Source organism: Eptesicus fuscus, chromosome 13 (genome assembly GCF_027574615.1).
Source record: "Eptesicus fuscus isolate TK198812 chromosome 13, DD_ASM_mEF_20220401, whole genome shotgun sequence".
NCBI classification, from domain to species: Eukaryota; Metazoa; Chordata; class Mammalia; order Chiroptera; family Vespertilionidae; genus Eptesicus; species Eptesicus fuscus.
Genome location: NC_072485.1, coordinates 63,999,650 through 64,023,666, shown reverse-complemented (window position 1 = coordinate 64,023,666; position 24,017 = coordinate 63,999,650). Strand labels below are relative to the sequence as shown.

At 38.3% G+C, this 24,017-nt stretch overlaps 1 protein-coding gene across 4 annotated transcripts; it reads left to right on the top strand.

Moving 5' to 3' along the window:
- Positions 1-534: 534 nt before the first annotated feature.
- LOC114234241 (uncharacterized) lies at positions 535-23,557 on the top strand. 4 transcript variants are annotated; one of them, XM_028156678.2, is made up of 8 exons: positions 535-643; positions 3,387-3,449; positions 5,928-6,022; positions 8,111-8,254; positions 9,426-9,482; positions 18,434-18,553; positions 19,941-20,061; positions 23,358-23,557. In XM_028156678.2, the coding sequence occupies exons 2-8, from the start codon at positions 3,419-3,421 to the stop codon at positions 23,396-23,398; spliced, it is 609 nt and encodes a 202-aa protein (XP_028012479.2). In that variant the 5' UTR covers positions 535-643; positions 3,387-3,418; the 3' UTR covers positions 23,399-23,557. The 4 variants fall into 4 exon arrangements, with proteins under 4 accessions (XP_028012479.2, XP_028012480.2, XP_054581163.1 ...); XM_054725188.1 differs by lacking the exon at positions 535-643 and adding an exon at positions 693-898; XM_028156679.2 differs by lacking the exon at positions 3,387-3,449.
- The last annotated feature ends 460 nt before the right edge of the window (positions 23,558-24,017 follow it).

The following is a 24,017-nucleotide window of genomic DNA, read 5'->3' as shown; positions in this document are numbered from 1 at the left end:
ACTCATGGCTTTTACTTAATTAAAATAAAATAATAATTATAGTGGTAGATTATATAATAGCTTCAGTCTTCAAAGTTCTATAGCATGAGCCTGCGAGGTACCTGAGCAGGTATTATCTCCACTCTGCTGAGTAACTGAGGACCACAGAAACTAATTATTCTTCCCAGTTGTGCCCACCACAGCATGTAGATGATTCTTGGTGGTAGAGATATTCTGTGATGACACCTCTTCAAAGAGGTGTCTCTGCAGAATTATCAGCCAGCAGGAAGAGTCAAGCACAGCCTCTTCCTCCTGGGAGTGCTCAGGTCCAAGGACAGAGTAAGATGCTGACACAGCCCAGGGAAGGTTGGCATCTCTGTCCGCCCACTACCGTACCCTTATCCTGTGAGCGTGCAGGGTCAGTGGAGCTGCGGAGGTTCCACCTCGCGCATGCGTCTACATGGGTCTCCACGTGCAATGCCCCACACAGCTGCGCTCTAGAGTGTAGACCACAACCGCTGCGTTGTTATCGCACGAGGCAGGATGAGAAGCACAACCGAGGAAGTAGATCCCACCAGGCTCCTCTGGCCCAGCGGCCCTGAACTGACCGTGCCACCTGCAGGATCACGCCCCTCTGGCCCTGTGCTCAGGACATGACATGAGGGTAGGGAGCCTAGGAGGGGTTGCCACTAGGACTCAGATCCATTATCTTGAGATCAAAGGTTGCCAGGCCCTGGCACCGTGGGACTTCATCATCCTGGGTTCCCCTGTCTCTCGGAATGTTTTACTGATAACAGTAGTTGAGCTGAGAAGATCCGTGCTCATCCTATGCGTTTCAGCACCATTCAGAAGGCTAGGTGGCTAACAAACATTGCCTGAGAGAATCTTCTATTAAGTAAAGGTGTTGGAGAGTTGACCTGTGAGTAACATTATAAACCAAGACCTGCAGTTTTCAGTATACATCCAATTTGGGTTCTTGTTTGAGACCACTGATTGTTTTCTCTTTTCATCCTAATGCTTCAGATCTCCATATGAGATCCTCTTGAGTCTGGGTTTCAGCTATTTCATATGATCACTGTTTATCACATTGAGGGGTGTCTCTGGGGTCCCTAAAGAGAATTTTATAAATTCACCATAGCTTAGATGAAGTCAGTCGATTCCAGACATACCATCCAAATTTAAGGAAAAGTTACCTGGAGTTTCAACTTGCTCTTTAGGACAGTACTACTACTAATAATACAACCAGGGCTACATGTATTGCTCACTACTACATACCAAACACTTTTCTAATTTTTTTCTTTCTTTAATATTAATTTAATGAATGGCATGAACCCATATATTCACACCTATCACCTAAAATACCATGAAATGCTATACATAGTGTTTAAAGTCTACAATAAAAAAATATAATACAAACATACAAAAAAGAAAACATATGGCCCATTGGTGGAACTGAAACTAATCAGAAATGGCTGGAGTATGGTTTGAGAAATTTGGCTGCAAAGGAAACCAAGGGGCACATCATGAAAGGCTATTGTATGTTTAGACACTATTTGAAGACAGAGGGGAATATCCTAAGTAATATCATCAGATTTGAAAGATTGCTGTGACTGAAGTACAGGAAATGGGATAAAGGGACAAGAAAAGGAATAATGAAATATTGGAGGGAAGAAGATCAAATACAGACATTTGCAATAATCCAAGCAAAAGAATGAATCCCATGTCAACTCAGCTACTGATCTCTTAGCTTTTTTGCTCATTTCTAACTCCTCACCTCTTCACCTACTCCTCAATATAGTCACAGATTTCATTTTTTGGCTTCTGTATATTTTGGTTGGTTGGTTGGTTGGTTGGTTGGTTGGTTGGTTGGTTGGTTGAGTGGTCAAGATAGGTTGGCTTTGAGGAAAGAAGGGTAAAGGGGAGGAGGTTGGAAGGAAGCAGTGAGCATATCCAAGTTTAATGACACATCTATCAGGTTTCTAGACACCATTTTAATTCCACTGAAAAACAGCAGTTTACATTGTAAATAGAGCAAAAGCCCAGTCCAGAAAAAAGAAAGCTTACAGAAATTAAAGGAAAGTTGAAATACAGTGAGCATATGGGAACCCATGATGCTCATTTCCGGATATGAATCTTATGGCAGTGAGACTAATTTAAAAAGACATGGATAGATGTGACATCATTGAAAATTACAAAGCAGGGAACACCAAGCAATGAATAAACTGACAAAAACTGCCAGAATAAACTGCCTCCCAGCTCTGGAAAATAGTGGAAACTTACAAGAAGGGAATTGTTAACCAAGAAAACACAACTGAATCTTGCTAAGCACCTTTTTTAGAATTTTAGCTTACTTTGGTCCCATTCTCCACTCCCCAGCTTATCAATGGCCTTGAAAATAGTCTACATTCCTAGTATACAAGTGCCACAGGAAGCAGAACAAATCTGTCCTCAAAAAAGTTTGGCTGTTTGTTTTACCTGTCTGGTGGTTTACTGGAGGGTCTGCTCAAAAGACCTACCTTTGTCTAACCTAACTCAGAACTATCCCTGTGCTGAGATAGCAAACCAAATCTAGGAATGCATTAAAAAGATTACACACCATGACCAAACAAGATTAATCCCACTAATGCAAAGGTGGCTGGATATACGAAAACCAGCCCATGTAATATACCATATTTAGAGAATGAAGGGGAAAAACACATGATCATTTAAATTGATGCAGAAAATGCATTTGTGAAAATCTAATATGCCTTAAATGATAAAAATGCTCAATAAACCAGGAATAGCAAGGGACTTCATCAACCTGATGAATGATATGTATGGCAAACCACAACTAACATTAGACTTAATGGTGAGCGACTGAAAGTTTTCTTCCTAAGATCAGGAACAAGACAAGATGTCCACTCGGTTCACTTCTATTTAACATTTACTGGGATTTCAATAATGCATCTACACAGAAAGTAAGAAGCAAAGCTATCTCTAGTAGCATACAACATGATCTTATATAGAGAAAACCCTAAAGAATTCACACACACACACACACACACACACACACACACACAAGTTAATAAATAAGTTCAAAAGCTCTCCACATGTGAGATCAATGCACAATAATTACTTGTATTGATATACATTGGCATTAAACAATTCAAAAACGACATTAAGAAAACAATTACAATAACAAACAAAAAGAATAAAATACTTAGGAATAAATTTATTTAACAAAAGAGGTGCAAGACTTGTACACTTAAAAAACAAAATTGTTGAAAGAAAAGAAGACTAGCATAAATTAAAACATTTCCTGTGTTCAATGGATTGGAATATTTAATATGGTTAAGATGCAATATTCCCAGATTGATCTACAGATTAAATGTAATCTCTATCAAAATCCCAACTTGTTTTTCTTTCAGAACTCGACAAAATCATCCTAAAATTCATATGGATGTCAAGGGAGGCTGATTATCCAAAACAAGGTACAAAGTGAAGGACTCATACTTGCCCATTTTAAAACCTATTACAAATCTATCAAAATAGTGTAGTACTGGCATAAAGAAAGACATATAAATCAATAAAACGGAATTGAGAGTCCAAAAATAAATCCAGGAGTCTATGGTCAGTTGATTTTAAATGAATGACAAGCCCATTTAATGGGGCAAAAAATAGTGCTGGAAAAACTGGATATTCATATGCAAGAGAATACATTTCAACCCATACTGCACCATTAGGATCAAAGACCTAAAAATGTAAGAGTTAAAAATATGAAATACCTAAAAGAAAACATAGGCATAAATCTTCATGATCTTGAATTAGACATAGGTTTCTTAAATATAACACCAAAAGCACAAGCAACACAAGAGAAAAGAGATATACTGGCCTTCATAAAAATGGAAAACTTGCCCTGGCCCATTTGTCTCAGTGGATAGAGTATTGGCCTGTGGACTCAAGGGTCCTGGGTTTGATTCTAGTCAAGGGCACATGCCCGGATTGCAGGCTCGATCCCCAGTAGACAGTGTGCAGGAGGCAGCCAATCAATGATTCTCTCTCATCATTGATATTTCTATATCTCTCTTCCTCTCCTTTCCTCTCTGAAATCAATAAAAATATATTTTTTAAAAATCAAAAAACTTTTTCCAGCATTATTGAGATATAACTGATGAATACAATTATATTTAAAATGTACAATATAATGATTTTATATAGGTTCACTTCATGTAATGATTACCACAATCAAGTAATGATATTTTAAGAACACTTAAGATCTACTTTCTTAGCAAATTTCAAGTATATAATGCAGTTTTATTAACTACAATCACCATGTTGTACATTAGATCTAAAAACGTATTCATCTCATAACTGAAAGTTGTAACTTTTGACGAACATCTTTGCATTTCCCCTATCCACACAGCCCCTTGCAACCACCATTTTACATGGTTTCTATGAGTTTGACTTTTAAAAAAAATGTTCCACATGTAAGTAATACCATATAGTATTTGTCTTTTTCTCTCTAGTTTATTTTATTTATCATAATGCCCCTCCATTTTCATCCATGTCACAAATGGCAAGATTTTCTTCTTTTTTATGGCAAGCTTGGGTCTACTCCATGTGTGCAATTCACACTAAACTATAGCAATATCCTGGGAAGTGATATTCTCACAACAGAGGGGAATGAGCAAGAAAATTGATAAATACTTAAAATACCTCTAAGGTTTTGGTTCAGATGTGGTATGTGTCATGTTCTCACATTGTACCAGTCAAAGCATGTTAGAAGACCAAATCCAGCCCTGGCCAGTTTTGCTCTGTGGTTAGAGCATCAGCCTACAGATCAAAGGGTCACAGGTTTGATTTCCAGTCAAGGGCAAGTACCTCAGTTGCTCTCTCTCTCTCTCTCTCTCTCTCTCTCTCTCTCTCTCTCTCCCCCTCTTCCTTCCACTCTCTCTAGAAATCAATGGTAAAAAATATCCTCCAGTGAGAATTAATATATATATATATATATATATATATATATATATATATATATATATATCTCCATCCAATACCAGCACAGTAGAGAAGTTATCCTTCCATGGAGTGGAAAGGGGACACTGCAAGTCACAAGGCAACATGTGAAGGTGTATAATTTCTAACAGGCAAAGGGTAAAGAATAATTAGGGACAGTAATTCAATTGACCATATCTACTTGCCTGAACCATCGCCTATCAATAAGCCCTTGGAGAAGGCCACTAGCCACAACCTCTGGAAATTTTATGAACTTAAGATGCAAAACATTGTCTTTTGTCCCAGGCTTTAAAACTCAGTCATTATTCTGGAACACAGTGAAAACTCTCACTTTATGTACTTCCTCTTACATGAGTTCTAACAAAATAAAGGGGAATTTATTTTAAAGATGCAGTGTGTCTCATAGACAGGCCTGAAAAAGCAACTAGAATCAGGGAAATGAGAACCATCAGAATTTTTAGGGAGTACTCTCCCTCCACTTCTTTACTCTGGGTGTTCCTCCACTCTTCTTTCCAAAAGGTGGAATGTGGCAATGCTAGTACTTTTTGTACAAGAGACAAGCCCAGATTGGGAATGTATTATCTTAGTGCTAAATACAATGGGAAATATGATTGGTTCAGTTAGTCAGATACCCATGCCTTCTCCAATCAACTATGACTAGATTGAGAGACATTCTTGTGAACATCACACAAGGCAACCAGGAACTCAAACATGGATGTCCCTGAGGATCTAGGGAAGCAGGTTAATTCCTAGAAAAGGAGAAAATAATGGGAGTGAGGCACCTACATCAAAAGTTATCTACTCAGTCTCGTTTAATGACCACGATGGAAGCATAAAATCTGAGAAGTAGCTCTTGGGTTTTGACAGGAAGTTAATAGCTATGTAGCAGAGGCTGTAATATTAAGTGTTTTATCTCAAAAATAATTAGTATTGTTTTTCTCTATATTTCTCTACAGAAAAGGAGTCCATTCATTCTCCATATTTTATGTATAACTTCCTAATTAAAATGCCGAGAATATACTTCTTAAGAGAGGATGGCAGAGCAATGGGGGTAAGGACTAAGTACTACTTGGGTTAATAAATGCTGACTGTTGCATCTTCCCAATATAAAAGGGAAGAGACCACATCTACCATGAACTCACAGGAAGGAAAGTTGATGAAAGTGTTCTGAGGTGATGCCAGTCAGGCTAGAGCAAATTGGACACAAATTATAAATCCACAAATCATAACTGAATATTTCAGCATCATCACAACCTACCTGAGATTCTAGCAAATATACTCTGAGATTTGCAGAAAATGGGAGGTCCATTTTCTGCCTTTGCTTGTAAACCATTTGAAACAAGCTTATAGATCATAAATGAGGTTGTCAGGCAATGGGCCCAAGACCAGGAGTGGTTGTAGACACAGGGGCCCTGTGGCCAGTGGCCATTTGTAACATTGTGCTCTCAACAAGCTCTCCCATTATTTAGCTCAAGGAGATAATATTCAGCACCAGTGTTCTTCCTCTCACTTTTGCTCAACCTTAGAATGCTATCCCCTTTTGTATTAGCCACCACTAGGTGTGGGACCTTGGCTCATATTTTTATCTAAGCCAGAAAGATTAAAGCTTGTACTAGGAAAATTCCCAACATTTCAAATTTATGATTATCGCCACTGCCAGAATGGAGGGCATACCTTAATGCAGCAAGGCCTCATATATAGCAGGGGCAGGGGACTAGTGGTTTCTATTATCATGGTGTTTTAGGTCTGAATTACTTAAATGATAATCAAAACAAGTGAAGTACCTATAGCATGTTTCTCATAAAATCACTGTGAAATCCCTAAGTGCTTTTTATTTTCTTATCTGGTCTGGAGAGTGCTGATGTCAATGTGTATGAAAAGGATAGGCCTGTCCCTGGCTACCCACTGACCTATCCAGCTAAGAGAGGATGAAGGGTTTAAGGATCTTCTGTTAGTATCTCCTACTAAACCTTCCTGGGTCCTTCCTTCACTGAATTCAGAGTAAGTTAGTGTATTTATGGCCCAAAAAAGAAGCTGAAATTGAAGAGCATGGCAGTAGCAGGCAACTCCATTCAATCCCATCCCAAATTGCCATCTCCCATGTGCCAGATTGAGACAGAAGTCACCAATAAATACATGGTTTTGTGCTGCTTCAAGGTCAGGGTAATCCTCAAGGGAGAGGCGTATCATTACCCAAAAGGCACTTCTTGACTTTCTGTGATGGTTAATTTTATGTGTCAACTTACCTAGGTCACGAGGTAAATTTGGTTACATTATTTTGGGTGTTTCTGGGAAGGAGTTTTTGGATGAGATTAACATTTAAATCACTGAACCGAGACTAAGGCAGATTGCCCTCCCTAATGTGGAGGCCTGTCTAGAACAAAAGACTGACCTTCTCTGTCAGCTTCAGTGGTTGCTGGCACCCTTATCACTGGTGTGTTTATGTGGTTCCTCTCTACCTGGAGAATGAGGCCCACCTCCATGCATAGCCCCTGAGAACACTTCACATAAGAGTTATAGAATGCCAGAGGTTATTAGAGAGCCTTCCTTGATGTTTCTTTTGAACAAAACTTAGAACTGTGGTCCAGACTGTGGATACAAAAACCAGCACAGGGTGTGGGAATGGGCATAGCAAAAGAGAACCAAAATCCAAGTGCCAGACAAGAGAGGGAGAGAAAAGGAAGGCAAGGTGAAAAAGTACCTGGTTTGCTTTGGTGGAAGAAGTAAGAACTGAGTCACCAATGGGAGTTGGCCTCATAGAAATAACTGCAGGAAAGAGAGGGGTGTCCCGATCCCCATATCCAGCAGCTCACTTTTTAGTCATGTGTCCCCCTGAGACAAACACTCAAATAGGCCTCTGCTTTTTCCTTAACTAGAAGCAACTAGAAAATTAAATATTAATTATCTCTGAAGGTTGTTATAAAACAAAAGCAAATACTCCCTGTTTAAATGAATGTGGAGACCCTGCCACCCTATTGCAGCCACACTTTCATTATCCAGCTTGGGTCCTCCCTGGTATGTAATTCTTGCATCACTGCTTCAGAAATACTATGGTAAACTGGACAGCCCCGTGACCTTTCCACGGTCTGTTATAGACTTGACTTGCGTGATAATGATGGTTCTCCCTTCTCACACACAGGCTGCGCAAATAATTATTGCTCTGATTCAATGTGCCCTGGGGGTTCTCTGTTTTCGTCTGTTTCTCCAAGAGGAGAATATACCAGAAACCGGTTATGTCCCCGTACCTGTTACCCTCATTTACATATTTTGGACAGTACCATTTGTGAGTAAACCGTGGTATTCTTGATTTCAATTCTTTTTTTTTTTTTTCCCTAATGTATCAAGCTCATTACTCAAGAGATCAAGCAAAGGCTGAAGACCCAATCTCTGACTCTAAGGAGCTCATTTTGCTGTGGAATCAACCTTTACAAAAGGAGGGGGTGGAGAGTGTGTAAGAGATAGCTATTATTGATCCCCATTTTACAAATGAGGAAACCAAGACTTAGAAAATGTTAGTAACTTTTACAGAGTGACTCAGCAGTAAAGTGTCAGAATTTTTAAAAAATCAGGCTAAGGTACTTCTGCTTCCACAACAGGATCTTATTTTCCTGGACCAAAAAAAATACTCAGTGTCCTTCAGATGAGTCATCTTTCGTTAGTGCTGTAGGCAGATTGAAGATATAAGATCTGGGGAAAACAATTATATTATTGACATACTAGAAACAACAATCCTTCCAACTGGTGATAGCACTTAGGTCACAGGCGTCCTCAAACTACGGCCTGCAGGCCACATGCGGGTGTTTTTGCCATTTTGTTTTTTTACTTCAAAATAAGATATGTGCAGTGTGCATAGGAATTTGTTCATAGTTTTTTTTTTTTTTAACTATAGGCTGGCCCTCCAACGGTCTGAGGGACAGTGAACTGGCCCCCTGTTTAAAAAGTTTGAGGACCCCTGACTTAGGATATGATGTTTGTGGAAGTCAGCCTGTCACTCTGCAGATCACATGCTTTCTGAAACTGTTTTCTATTGATGAATTTCTTTTTCTACAAAAGTATGGGGGAAAAGGTTTTGCGAGTGAGAGCCACCTCACTAGCCACTAGGGATTACTTTCTAATAATTTAGGCCATGAGTTTAACAAATGATAATCAAAACAAGTGAAGTACCTATAGCATGTTTCTCATAAAATCACTGTGAAATCCCTAAGTCCTCTCACCAAAGCTTTCATTAAGGACTGGCGACTTGAACCTTTTCATCTCCATAACAAAGAAATGGTGACTCCATTTCTTAGAGAACCTACTAGTGGTCGCCAGAGAACGGAAATCATAAAACCATTTTCTTCAGAGAGTTCACTGATCCTTCAGCTCTCAAGAACGCCACTGGCACTAGGAAAAGTACTTGGTTGGGGGGACATCGACAGGAACGGGTGTTTACAAATGCCTGTTCTTATCCACAGTTCATCAACTCGGGATCCACCAGCGTGGAAGCACAGAGGCACCCTACACGACGTTTGGTATGGTGGACTGTTTGGAGCAATGCCAAAGATAAAAAGATCACTACACACAAACTGAGCAGAAGAAATTACTGCTTCTAAGCTCACTTTTTTTTTTTGAGGGGGGGGGGAACTTTTCTAAATGTTGTGGTTGGTAAAAAAAAAAAAAATCATTTAATTTTTATAAGGATGCACTCCAGTGTATTCTTTGTGAATTGGTATTGAGGCTGCAGTGTGAGGAATAGATTTTATAAGGTGTCAGATGTGAGGGTTTTGATGTAATAAATCATTTCAAGCTTTCTAAAGGGGTATATATATATATATATATAACCGCAAAATAATTCTGACCTGGAGTCAAAGTAATGGAAAGGGAATTAGGTAGGGTAAGCCTAGAATATCAGTGTTTAGCTGGGGAAGGGGACAAGACAAAATAATATTTGAAAAGAGAATTGCCTTCAGCACCCAGGTCTAGAGAATATCATTAAAATACAAGTCACATATCATTAAAATACATCCAACAAAGGACAGTCACTTTCTCTTTTAGAACTTCTCCCCTTGTGGTTAGGATCACAGCTTTGGAGGTAGATTGCCTGGATTCAAATTCTGACTCCCCTACCTCTGGCTGTGTGAACATGGGCAAATTACTTTACTCTGTGCTTCACTCTTCTCATCTGAAAAAAAAAAGTGATTAATAATAGTTAGTACCTACCTAAAGGGTTGTTGGAAGGATTAAATGAGTAAACAAGCACAAAGAATCCTCCCTGGTTCACAGTGAGTTCTGCTTAGCAAAACCTACTGAGAGAAACAAGGTGCTTTCAGGAACTGGTAAAAGAAGAAATTTTGTTTCATAATTCAGCAAAAGGTCCACCTTGTTTTTATTTTTTTCAAAAGGATGGGATCAAAGAGACACAAAAAGCTATTTCACTCAGCAACAGCTTGCTGGCTATAAGTACGGGCATTCAGTTTATATACCTTCCCCCCCCCCCCCCCCCCTTCTACCATCACCTAGGCAGCCACTGTTGACATCATTTTCTATTCTAGGCCTTTTCCTAAACTTGTTTCTCCAACATATTTACAAACATGGGGTATATGTAACCCAGCTGCTACCTGGTGTTGCTTTCCCCCCCGAGATACAAATACAGTTGACCTTTAAGGTCATGAAGCCCCATTGTGATTTTGCCAATATCTGGAACCAACGGCCTCATAGTTTGGTTTCTGTATTTGCACATACTGTCCTAATTTTGCTTCACAACTTCCAAGAAAACAGGTGTGAATAAGCTTGGCTCCTTAACAAAAAGTGTTTGGTCTTATACTTGAGGAATGGAAGGAGAAGATAATTTCCGAGTTCTGGCCATGATCTTGCTCCACTTGTAATTCTCTCCACAACCTCCAACATCACTTTATTTTCTGCCTTCCTTTTCCCTCTTCTCATACCGCCTCAAGAAGGAAAAATAAAGTCCTCTTCTTGTTTCATACAGAGCAATTCTATTTTCTTCTCTAGAAACACTTGACATCCTTCCTCACAGAAACACAGAGACTCATCTGCACCAAGGATGCTTGTCCAGAAATTTTCCAAACCAATGTGGCTCAGGTCCACAAAGTGAAAGCAATTATAATTATTTACCAAGTCATGAAAAACGATTTAGAAAAAGCATTCTAGTGGCAGCATAGTACTCTGTTATACTTAGGTACCCTAGTATATCTGCTGTACCTAATGTAGCTAAATTCCAATAATTTCATTTAAAAAGTATGTATTGAGTCTGAGGCATGTTCTGGGTATATAGGGTACATCAGTTAGCAAACAAAGATTTATTGCCACTGTGGAGCATATATTCTAATAGGGGTGTTAAGACAAGTAAAGATGACAATAAGGAAATGAAAGTGTGTCAGAAGGTGATAGTTTCCACGGGGAAAAAAGAAAAGAAAGGGGGGCTGCCATCAGTGGGCTATGTGTTGAACTAAAATTACCCAAATCCGTCTCTTTTTTAAATTCTTTATTGTTGAAAGTATTACATATGTCTCCTTTTTCCCCCATTCCACTCCCCGCCCACTCCAACCCCCAGCACAGGCCCTCACCCCCCTACTGTCTGTGTCCATTGGTTATGCTTATATGCATACATACAAGTCCTTTGGTTGATCTCTTAACCCCTCCTCCCACCTTCCCCTGCCCTTCCTAAGGTTTGACGGTCTATCTTATTGAGCAAAGCCTGAGGGAGAAAGATAGCCCTGCAGATATCAGAGGGAACAGCAGTCCAAGTAAAGGGATCAACCATTTAAAAAGCCCTAAGGTGAGAACATGTCTGGCATGTTCTGGCAAGGATGTCAGTGTGGCCATAGCAGAATAGCTCAGGGAACAATAGTAGAACAGGAAGTCCATGTGCTGTGGGGACCAGATCATTTGTGGGCTTTTAGACCAGCTTTTGCCCTAAAGAAAGTAGGAGAATATTTTGAGGAGTGACACGATGAAGTGTGTGTTTTAATAGGACCATTCTGACTGAAATTCTATGATAATAGTAAGGGGGGCAAGGTTAAAAGCAGGGAGACCAGTTACAGAGCCACTATAGTCAGGTAGGTAAAAGATGATGGGTTAGACCAGGGTAAATGCACTGGAGGGAGTGATAAATGCTTAGTTTCTGTATATATTTGAAAGTAATGCCAACAAGGGCTTCTTAATGGGTGCAGGTTTTGTAAAAAAAAAAAAAAAAAGGAGTCAGGGATTAAAATAAAGCTTTTAATTTGAACAATTGGAAGGAATGAATTGGGAATCTTAGACATGAAGGTGGTATTTAAAGCAATGAAACTTGTCAAGATCTACAATGGAGGGGGAATAGAAAAGAAGAAGAAAAACAAAAACTAAACTCTAGGGCATTCTAACATGCAGAATAGGAAGAAGAAGAGAAAATTATTTTAGTTGAAAAGTTTTTTGGTTTAACATTGTGTTCAGAGTACAGTGTCACTTATATTTTATGAATGTGTCTGTTTTCAAATTGAAGCAGAAAATAAATGTAAGGTGTATGGGTTTTTTTGCACTAAATTTAAAATTTTTTTTAACAATAATCAACTTTAGGTGGCCCCTTATCTGGGTAAAAATTTGAGTTCACCAAGTTTTATTTCCTGAAAACATATTTATTTTCATGTTATCCTGGGGAAATCTTTTGCCACCTAGGTAAAAATTTACTACCTTAATTCTGTTTTTTTAAGCATTCAATTCATTAATTTTTAGCATATTCACAGATATGTGCAAATATCACCATAGTTAATTTTAGAATATTTTCAATAACTCAGAAAGCAACCCTGTACCATTTCACTATCACACCTCATACTACAACCTCCCATTCTTCCCAGCCCAAGGAAACCACTAATCTATTTTCTATCACCATATATTTGCCCATTCTGGACATTTCATAGAAAAGGAATTATATAATACATAATTTTTCATAAATGGCTTCTTTTACTTAGCATAATGTTTTCAATGTTCATCCTTGTTGTAACATATATCAGTACTCCATCTTTTCTAGGGCTAAATAATATTCCATTGTACAGCTATACTTCATTTTGTTTATCCATTCATCAACTGATGGATATTTGGGTTGATTCCAACTTTGGCTATTATAAATAATGCTGCTATAAATATTTGTATACAATTTTATTTGAATATGTTTTCAGTTATTTGGGGTATATAACTAGGAATAGAATTGCTGGGGAATGTGGTGACTCTGTTTAACCACTAGAGGAAGTGACAGACTATTTTTCCAAAGTGACTACAACATTTTATATTCATTCCCACCAGCACTTATATGAGGGTTCCTATTTCTCCATATCCTCACCAACATTTGTTATCATCTGAGCTTTGACTATAGCCATCATAGTGGGTTTAAAAAGGCATTTTATTGTGGTATGGGTGTGCATATCCCTGATGGCTAGTGATATGCAAGTACCTTTTAATATGCTTATTAGCCATTTCTATTTCTTCTTTGAAGAAATTTTGATTCAAGCACTTTGCCTACTTTTTAATTGGTTATTTGCTTTTTTATTATTCAGTTTTAAGAGTTTTTACATATTCTAGATACAAGTCTTTATCAGATATATGATTTGCAAACATTTTTTTATTCTGTGTATTATATTGTCACTTTCTTGATAGTGTCCTTTGAAGCATAGACATTTTAATTTTGTTGAAATCCAACTTGTCTATTTTTCTTTTGATGCTCTCACTTATTTTAGAATCCATTGTCAAACTGAGGACATAAAAATTTATGTCTGTTGCACCAGCTAGGTGGCTCAGTTGGTTGGAACATACTTCTGTATACAAAAACGTTACAGATTTGATGCCTCGTCAGCTTCTGGGTTCAATCCCTGGTCAGGGTGCATACAGGAGGCAATCAATCGATGTTTGTCTCTCACATTGATGTTTCTCTCTCTGCCCCTCTTTCTTTAAAAATCAATAAAAACATATCCTCAGGTGAGGATTAAAATTTTTTTTAAATTAAAAAATGTATGCCTCTTTTCTTAAAGGCATTATGTGGTTTTAATCCTTATATTTAAGTATGTGGTTCATTTTGAGTTAATTTTTGTTGGTGGTGTAAAGTAAGGGCCCAATTTCATTATTTTGCATGTTAATATTCAGTTGTCCCAGCATCATTTGTTGAAAAGACTATTCGCTTCCTTGTTGAATTATTTTTGGCACCCTTGTCTGTTTATTTCTGAACTTTGAATTCTTTTCCATTGATCTATATGTCTATCTTTGTACCAGTACCACAAAGTCTTGATTGCTATTGTTTTCTAGTAAGTGTTAAAATCAGGAAATATGAATCCTTCCATTTTGCTACTCTTTTTCAAGATTCCCTCCCCACCCCTCTCTACTCTAAGTCTCTTTCAATGCCATATGAATTTTAGGATCCGCTTGTCAATTTCTATTAAGGACAAACAGCTGGGACTTTGACAGGGATTACATTGAATTAGTAGAACAATTTGGGGAGTATTTCCTTACATATTGGCTTGTCGGGCTTTTCCTTTTCCCCATCTTTCTGGCAAACTAGCTGACCTACAGTTAAGCCTATATCTCAAATGAGTCTATCAATTCCTCCTAATTTCCTTGCACCACAATTTCTACTGTTTTTGAGAGTACTCTTAGGTCTAAACTTCTCCACACACTGTTGCAAATGAAGTCACCTCCTTTGGGGAGATTAGAGCTCTTCTGTTCTATATCCTTCTTCCCTGGACATAATCTCTAAACCAAGGCTCTGGTGCTAGGATGAGGAGACAAGGGGACAGGGACAATGGAGTGTTTCTCTCTGAGTGACATCCCCACTTTAAGAGCTGAGGGCTTGGTGAAGAGGAGCAATAGTCCCAGGTCTTTTCCATTTGCCTCACATTATGTGGGACCCTTACTATATGAGCCAGGGCAGGGGTGATCAGGACCTCGTACTCTCACTGGCACTACACCCCAGGTAAAGTCCCAATCCCATGAGTGAGGGCTGGACAGAAGAAGAGAGCCCCCTCTCTTAGCTGCGCTCACTGGGATTTAGCCTCAGCAACAGGTAGCTAGGAGCAAGATTAGAAATGCTAATTAGACAACCTACCTCTCCAGGGAAGATAGCACTCTAACTGGGATCAGAGGAGAAAGGGAGCCTTGTGTTCTTGGCTGCACCAACCTGACTGGTCTTGCTGAATTGAGAAAGGGCCAGAGGGTATACATCTTGTTTCAGGTATCTCACATTCCCAACAGATTTTACTGAGTTTTGGTACATTACTTGAATAAATGTTTCTTCTCCTCCTCCTCCTCCTCCTCCTCCTCCTCCTCCTCCCTCCTCCTCCCTCCTCCTCCTCCTCCTCCTCCTCCTCCTCCTCCTCCTCCTCCTCCTCCTCCTCCTCCTCCTCCTCCTCCTCTTCTTCTTCTTCTTCTTCTTCTTCTTCTTCTTCTTCTTCTTCTTCTTCTTCTTCTTCTTCTTCTTCTTCTTCTTTTTCTTCTTCTTCTTCTTCTTCTTCTTCTTCTTCTTTTTCTTCTTCTTCTTCTTCTTCTTCTTCTTCTTCTTCTTCTTCTTTTTCTTCTTCTTCTTCTTCTTCTTCTTCTTCTTCTTCTTCTTCTTCTTCTTCTTCTTCTTCTTCTTCCTCTTCTTCTTCTTCTTCTCCTTTGTAATTTGTACAAGTTTGGCTGGGGTGTTGGTCTACAGAGTGCTCACACTCTCATGCTGGAAGGAAAACCTTTCAAAAGTAATAATGTTGTATACAGGGTATCCCAGAAAAAAAAATGTATACATTCTTTGAATGATTGTAAAGTCAGTATTTATTAACATACAGTTCATTTTCAAAATTTAAAAGAATCTACAGAAATAAATAATTTTTTTGTCAATGCCTGTTTTCTAACTGGACTGCTCTGGTCCAGGCACTGCTGATAATTCAAAGCAATGGAATCACAAACATCAAGAATAATTTTGTTTGATATTTGTGTGCACTCAGTTCATCAACTGTTGCTGGTTTTGTACCATAAACTTTATCTTTTATGTATCCCCATAAAAAAAAGTCTAATGGCACATTTAGATAAATTTTCTCTGTTCAAAGCTTAGTCTGACTTCACCCATTATTTCAAATCAGTTAAACTTGAAAAGAAGTGAAAATTACATAAGTTTCAGCTGTTAAAGTGTGTATAGATTTTTTTGAGGACACCCTATATTAATTCTGGTTAGGATTTGGGGAAATGTAAATATCTTTCTATAGGTGATCCTGGTTCTCACCTCATAAGTGGACCTAGGGTAAGTGTGCAGAAGCATTTTATCAGTGTGCAAGTTCTGTAGCCTACCTCAACCTTGCTTTGTACTGAGGAAGGGTCTTTCTAGCTGATGCTCCCAACAGCATAGATCTACATACATATTCATAAAGATAAAACTGAAATCCTTAGCACAGCATTCTAGATTCTTTATCATCTATCCCCTACCCACTTTTCTAGCCACATTCAATCCAACTCTCCTTCAGTGTTTCACATTGCAGCCCCATCAAATGCCAGATATTTTCCTGAAGACACGCTTTCCCATGCTTCTGAGATTTTGTATACACTGTTCTCCCTGGAATAGTACACTTTGTCCATTTTTCCATCATTGTGAACTGAATCTGGATATATCAAGGATCTATTGGGAAGATGCCAGGCTCATAACATCTACAGAAGGCGAAGGCCCAGGCTTAGAAAGTAAATAAGATTTGAGGAAATTCCAGAGAGCCAGAAACAGAAAGCAAAGAAGTACAATAGCTATAAGGAGAATATGGCCAGATTGTTACCATCACTAAACATCATAGCTTCCCTCTACCCCATTGCATAGCATCACAGCTCCCACTGCCCCATTGCATAGCATCACAGCTGCCTCTTCTAGGACTAAATTTCACATTACTTAAAGTATTTGCTCAAGATTCACAATCCATAGAAGGAGAATTGACCTCTTTTACTGACCATGGCCTAGCCCTGGCTCTTAGTGATTCAAGAGAGGGAGGACTTCCCTCCTCTGTATTTATAGTAGAAGCTTGATAGCCGAAACCGGTTTGGCTCAGTGGATAGAGCGTCGGCCTACAGACTGAAGGGTCCCAGGTTCGATTCCGGTCAAGGGCATGTACCTTGGTTGCGGGCACAGCCCCATTGCGGGGTGTGCAGGAGGCAGCTGATCGATGTTTGTAGCTCTCTATACTCTCTCTTCCTCTCTGTAGAAAATCAATAAAATATATTTTTTTAAAAAGAAGCTTGATAAACTTCTGTTATAAAAACTAAACCAGTGAGGACAGCTCCCAAAGCATAAAGGGGGCTACCTGCTGGACAAGCAAAAATTAACATGTCCACATAAGTCCTTTTCTTTGGTTGACCACTATCAAATCACATCCTTCTTCCCATTACAAAAAAAAAATCTTTAAAATGTAACTATCCCCCCACATATACATACAAAATGCATGCTGCCCCTTCTCAAAGAGACACAGCCTCCCTGTGCAACGTATGCAAGGCCCTCAGTACTCAGTGCCATTCAAGACTTTGGATGCTGTCTTCTGGAAAAGTATTAAGTAGTAAAGTGACATTACTGGAGTAAGAATAGCACAAATCCTAGACTTGAAGCTTATCAATATTATATTTATTAAAGGTTATTAAATTTGTCATTTTTTCTCCCATATTAGATTGCAGGATTCTGAGTAGGATGCTGAGCTTAATTCCTTGCACAATGTTTATTTATTATGTTGTAGGCACTGTATAATTATTTGTTAAATAAATAAATACTTTATGTTTTAAAATATATTTTTATTTATTTCAGAGAGGAAAGGAGAGGGAGAGGGAGATAGAAACACCAGTGATGAGAGAGAATCATTGATTGACTGCTTCCTGCATGCCCCACAATGGGGATGGAGCTCGCTACCCGGGATGTACCCTGATCAACAATGGAACCATGACCTCCTGGTTCATATTTCGAGCTCAGTCACTAAACCATGCCATCCCGACAAATAAATAAACAAATACTTTATATAAAAAATGTTTTATCCTATTGGGTGCTAGAGTTCAGGCAGCATCCTGATATCAACCACAGTAAGATTCTAGAAAATCAAATAAATAATTTCAACTTGAACGTTCTATTCAACACAGCAGACTGATTGCTTCACTAAAATCTGTTTATGCTGCTCTGGCTGGTGTTTCTCGGTGGTTAGAGTGTCAGCCTGAACACCAAAGGGTCACAGGATCGACTCCCCATCAAGGGCATGTACCTGGGTTGCAGGTTCCATCCCCAAGCCTCAGTTGGGGTGCGGGTACATGCGGTAGGCAACCAATCGATGTGTCTCTCTCACAGATGTGTCTCTCTCACTTTGATGTTTCTCTCCCTCCTTCCCTTCCTCTCTTCTACTCTATCTAAAAATCAGTGTAAAAATATCCTCAGGTGAGGATTTTAAAAAGAAAAAAAATGTTTATGTTGCTCATGATTCGTTTTTTTTTTTCCTTTTTATGTCAATTACAGTTTGTTGCTGCCATTATTATGAACATCATAAGTTTCTGCTTTGCTACTATTGGCACAGCTATATTAACTCTTGCATGTTTAACTTACCAGTCAAAAAGTAATGACTATGTTTGGTCACAGGTAAGTACCAAGTTTAATAATAACTGAATCAAAATTTTAGATATAAATGAAAAAACTATGGCGAATAATGTATGTTGTAGTGAGCAAGATATGGAAACGGCAACCAAACTTATAAACCATCTTTGGCATAGAAATATAAGAAGAAACTGTATTTCCTCCAAATATTTGCCATGGGGATATTTAAAACTCAGTTTGCATCCCCCAGAAAGATATATTGATGTCCTAACCCACAGTGCCTCAAAAGGTGTCATTATTTGGAAATGGGATCTTTGCAGATGTAATTAGTTAAAATTAGGTCATACTGGGTAGGGTGGGCCATTAATGCTACATAACTGGTGGTCTTATAAGAAGAGGGAAATTTGGACACAGACACAGAAGGAAGATTGCCATGTAAACATGGAGGCAGAGATTGTAGTTCTTGCTTCTACCAGCCATAACTACCAGGAGCTGAAAGAGGCAAGGAAGAACTCTCCTCTAAAGGTTTTTTACTTTAACCCTCCGGAACTCTGATACAGTAAATTTCAGTTGTGGTAAGTCACCCAGTTGTGACATTTTATTACAGCAGCCTTAGAAAGCTAGTATAGGAGGCCAATAAATAGCCACCTACTCTTCTCTCATGTTCAGAACCAACTGAGATAAAACACAAGAATCAAGCAGATGTAGATAAAACTATCTGCTTTATTGTTGATTATTATTGTTGGAGAACAAATCATAAATCTTTGGCTAAATGAGCTTGCTGGTACCTCCCTTCATGAATTAATCTCATCCACCTAGTTACAGATTGACCATCGGCCTCCCTATGCTAGGTCCAGACAGTTATCAGATGTTAAGGAGAACTTAGGGTCGCAAATACAAACCATTCTGGGAAAAAGGAGAATCCAGAGGAGCTGGGTTCCTTCTCTCAAAATCACCAATTTGATAAGCCCTGCTTCTTACCTGGGGATCTGTAAGTGAAGAGCATTAGGAAGCACCAAAGCCATTCTTTTCTAAGAGAGCAGAAACTCCTATTTGGGCCATGGTAGAAATGTGGAAAGAGAGAGAGAATGGTTCCATCCACTACGTATAATAATGTTTATAATGCATAAGTTAAAAGAAAATAGAACCTGCAGTCATCCCCTGATCAGCAAAAGAGAGAGCAGAAAAAACAAAAATCAGTACCAGATCCTGAAGACTTCCAATAGCCCGTGGTATAATAGGTTATTTCTGTACTTTTCAGTCTTGTCATATGTAACATAAGAATAAAAGTATCAAATTTGTAAGGCATTGCTTGAATTAAAGTGCTTAACATAATAGGTGGTACATATGTAAATATTCAATAAATGTGGTTCTTGTATAATTTTTAAATGGTTAATTAATATGAAGAATATTTCTTTTCTTTTTGATTCAGATGGCTGGTAGTATGCTTTTACAATTTTTACTCTTCAGTGCCATCTCAGAAATGATAATTGCAGGCTTACTTATCAGCTGGATTGTGAAAGCATTGCAACATACAGAATATGATGAAGAGAGTGAGTAATTTTGCTTCTGGCTTTCAGATCAGGATAAAACAGTTTCTGTTAAGAACCCTCTCTGAGGAACGCAGGCGTCCTCAAACTATAGCCCGCGGGCCACATGCGGGTGTTTTTGCTGTTTTGTTTTTTTACTTCAAAATAAGATATGTGCAGTGTGCATAGGAATTTGTTCATAGTTTTTTTTAAAAACTATAGTCTGGCCCTCCAACGGTCTGAGGGACAGTGAACTGGCCCCCTGTTTAAAAAGTTTGAGGACCCCTGGTAGAGTTTAGCTAGAATTGGGGAACAGACGTATTACTTCTAAACTAAGTATTACTTGAAAATGTATGGAAATGTTTCTTGCTTGATACTGTGTAAAACTGAAGTCAAATAACCTAGGCCAGTGGTTGGCAAACTGCGGCTCGTGAGCCACATGTGGCTCTTTGGCCCCTTGAGTGTGGCTCTTCCACAAAATACCACGGCCTTGGCGAGTCTATTTTGAAGAAGTGGCGTTTGAAGAAGTTAAGTTTAAAAATTTTGGCTCTCAGAAGAAATTTCAGTTGTTGTACTGTTGATATTTGGCTCTGTTGACTAATGAGTTTGCTGACCACTGGCCTAGGCAAAACTATGAGAGAGAATTATATCTTTTAGATTTACATCTCCCAGGAAATTAATAGAGGAAATGTATAGACTGAGGAGTTTCACAGGTCATACCAGTAATATGGGGACAATGAATGCTAATCAAATTTAGTTATGGATTGTTGGTTTCCAAAGTTTGAGATCTTCAAATGTCATCAGAAAATAAAAGTTTTGGAGGACCGTTAGGAGAGTACTTCTAGAATAGAAGAATAGAATCTCTAACAATCCATTCCCTCATAAAGTAAATCAGGACACTGGCAAAAGTTGTCAAAATCAACCTTTTCAGGACTCTGGAAATTAATCAAAGACTTGCAACAATCCAAGGAGCACTTGAAAAAAAAGAATGGCTGATTCTTAGTAAGAACAGTGAGCTTTTTTGTGTTGTAATTTTCCCCACTCCCATTCCCCTTGCCCCTTTAAATGAATCAACAGTACCTGTGAAAAATACCAACCTAACAATCCCAAGAGGGTTGGGAAAGGGATGAAATTGGAGTTGTGCCCCCCACTAAAAAACAAAAACAAAAAACTTATTCCAAGAGAATTGGTATTGGTTTGTCTGGTAGCTCCCTGGAAATTCCTACTGGCAAGGCTCTTCTTAATTTGACCTCACTCAGTCACTGTGAACAACTTTTTCCTTGGCTGTCCATGGGGAACTTTGAAACTATGACAATACCTAGAAATAAAAAGGTGATGTGCATATACAAGGATGTTTGCATGCCCAATAAAAACCTGAGAATGCCCTAATCTGCCACCTCTGGCGGACCTGAGGCTATCTGGAAGCAGGAAATGGTAGCTAAGGCAGAGGTGCAAACTGTCTCCCAGAGCTTTAAAGATTTACCACACACGCAGCTTCTCAGCAAAGACTGGAAAGCTTATTGGTTCAAGGCAGTTAAGGAAATTTATGTCCAGTTATGTAATGACAACTAAGCTAACACAGCAGAGATATCAATGCCCACAAATGACAAATGTGAAGATTTTATAATTAGTTCAGGAAAGCCACTAAACAGTATGACAAAAACAACAACAACCAAAAACAATCCCTGGGAGGATCCGATTTTCAACATTGCCACATTTTTTAAATATATAGTTTTTAACAAAAGAAATTATGAAATATGCAAAGAAACAGAAAACGATGGCCTAAATACAGGGGAAAAGCAATCAATACAATTTGTATCTGAGGAAGTCTAGATGTTGGATTTACTAAGAAAAAATGACTTTAAATCAGCTATTATAAGTGTGCTAAAAGAACTAAAGAAACCATATTTTCCAACATGGTTTTGTCCACCACAAACTAGGAGACATTATTGAGAGAAATTTTTAAAGGAGATTTAAACAAATAGAAAAACATTCCATGTTTATGGATCAGAAGACTTAATGTCTAGTTGATAATACGCCCCAAACTAACCTACAATTCAGGACAATCTCAACCAAAATCTCAGCTGATGTTTTTATAAGCTTATTCTAGTATTTATACAAAAATGGAAAGGACACAAAAATAGCCAAATCGATCTTTAAAAAATAAAATGACTGTCATCCACGTATTAGAAAGGTCAAAACCTGGAACACTGACAACAGGGAGAGGATACGGAACAACAGGCACTCTCATTCACTGCTGGTGGGAATGAAAATGGTAACAACCACGTTGGAAGACAATTTGGTGGGTTTCTTACAAAACTAACCATACTCTTAATGTACAATCTCATCATTGTGCTCCTTGGTATTTATGCAAAGGAAATAAAAAGTTATGTTTACACAAAACCCTGCACATGGATGTATATAGCAGCTCATTCATAACTGCCAAAAACTTGGAAGCAATCAAGATGTCCTTCAGGCCCTAACCAGTTTGGCTCAGTGGATAGAGTTTAAACAACAGAGAAAAAGAGAAGAAGATAAATTTGAAAGATATTTAGGAAGTTTATTGATGTTTTATATATCAGATTCACACTCAATGTAGCTAGATAATAAAGGTCTTAGTTTCATTAAAATTAGTTTCATAAACTGCATATCCTTTATTTCTAATCCCTATATTGTTCAATAACTATTGAGCTTAGGTTTAATTACTGATCTGTATTTTACTTGATTATAAAATTCTTCAAAATGTCTATGCACATTCAGGTATTTTTGTGTGTGTGTGTCTGTGCTAATGCTCAGCTATGAACTTAAAAACAAAACACAAAAAGAAAAAACACAAGAGTTTTACTCAGGAAAAGAAAATGATACTGTTTCCATTAGAATGCCTTCTACAATGATGCCCCAAAATCTTATATGTGAGCCAGGTAGCTCACCAATCCAGTGGTTGTTCAGATATTGCTCCTTCTGACCTAGAACATGAAGTTAGAAAACCCAAGAGGAATCTTGGACTCACCAGAGTCCAGCTAAAGGTAAAGTCATTTTATGTAATGTAATAATATTTTAGTTTAATATGGTTATTGTAATCTATCAAAACCTCTGGTTTCTGATGGGCCATAGATCTGATGGGCCTTTGACTCCCCCAGGACAGACAGAGTAGGTGCTATCTTTTCAGTATGGTTTCAACTGGTCACATTCTAAGTTTACATGTTTGTTTATTTGTTTGTTGCTGTTACTTTATCTTGTTTTGACTCAAAAACTCAGGCCAGGGCTCTTATTTTAGGGTTAAGTAATGATCAATTTTCTATCACTTAATCTCACTTCAGGTTTCTCACTGTCGGGATGCCACACCTCCATCACTTCATAATTTACAAAGAACTGGTGTGACTCCATTCAAGAACAAAAGATTAATTGTGAATTAGTGAAGAATTGTAATTTTTTTTCAAGCAACCTCATGAGAAATGCATTCTAATGAAGTCCTTTCTGGTACACCTTTTTCTTCAATAAAGAGTGCAATTTGACCACACATTGACTCTTATTTAAAAGCTATTCTGAGTTGACATAGATAAATACAGTCAGTTGGAAGAACGCCAGACCATCAAGTTGACTGCCCACTTTATTTCAAGTGAGAGGAGATTGGCCTGAGTGAAGAGGGTTCATCTGAAAGAAGGAAATATTCTGATTTTGAAAGCAGGCATAATGCCAATGTAGCAATAGCAAGATTATTGATCTCTCTGTGCTTTTATTTCACCTACAAAACAGAAGTAATAGTCCTTAGCCCACAGAGTAGATGCAAGGGTTAAATGACAATATTTCATTTAAGGGACTTAGAACAGCACTTAGCTAATGGTAATCCCTTAATAAATTATTATTATTTATCCCCTGTTAACTCTTGTCATTATATCTGTAGCATAATGCTATAGGAGGCTAGACATACTGTTTCCTCTTTTCTAAGAATTGGTGACCAGAGTCCACCTTTGAAAACA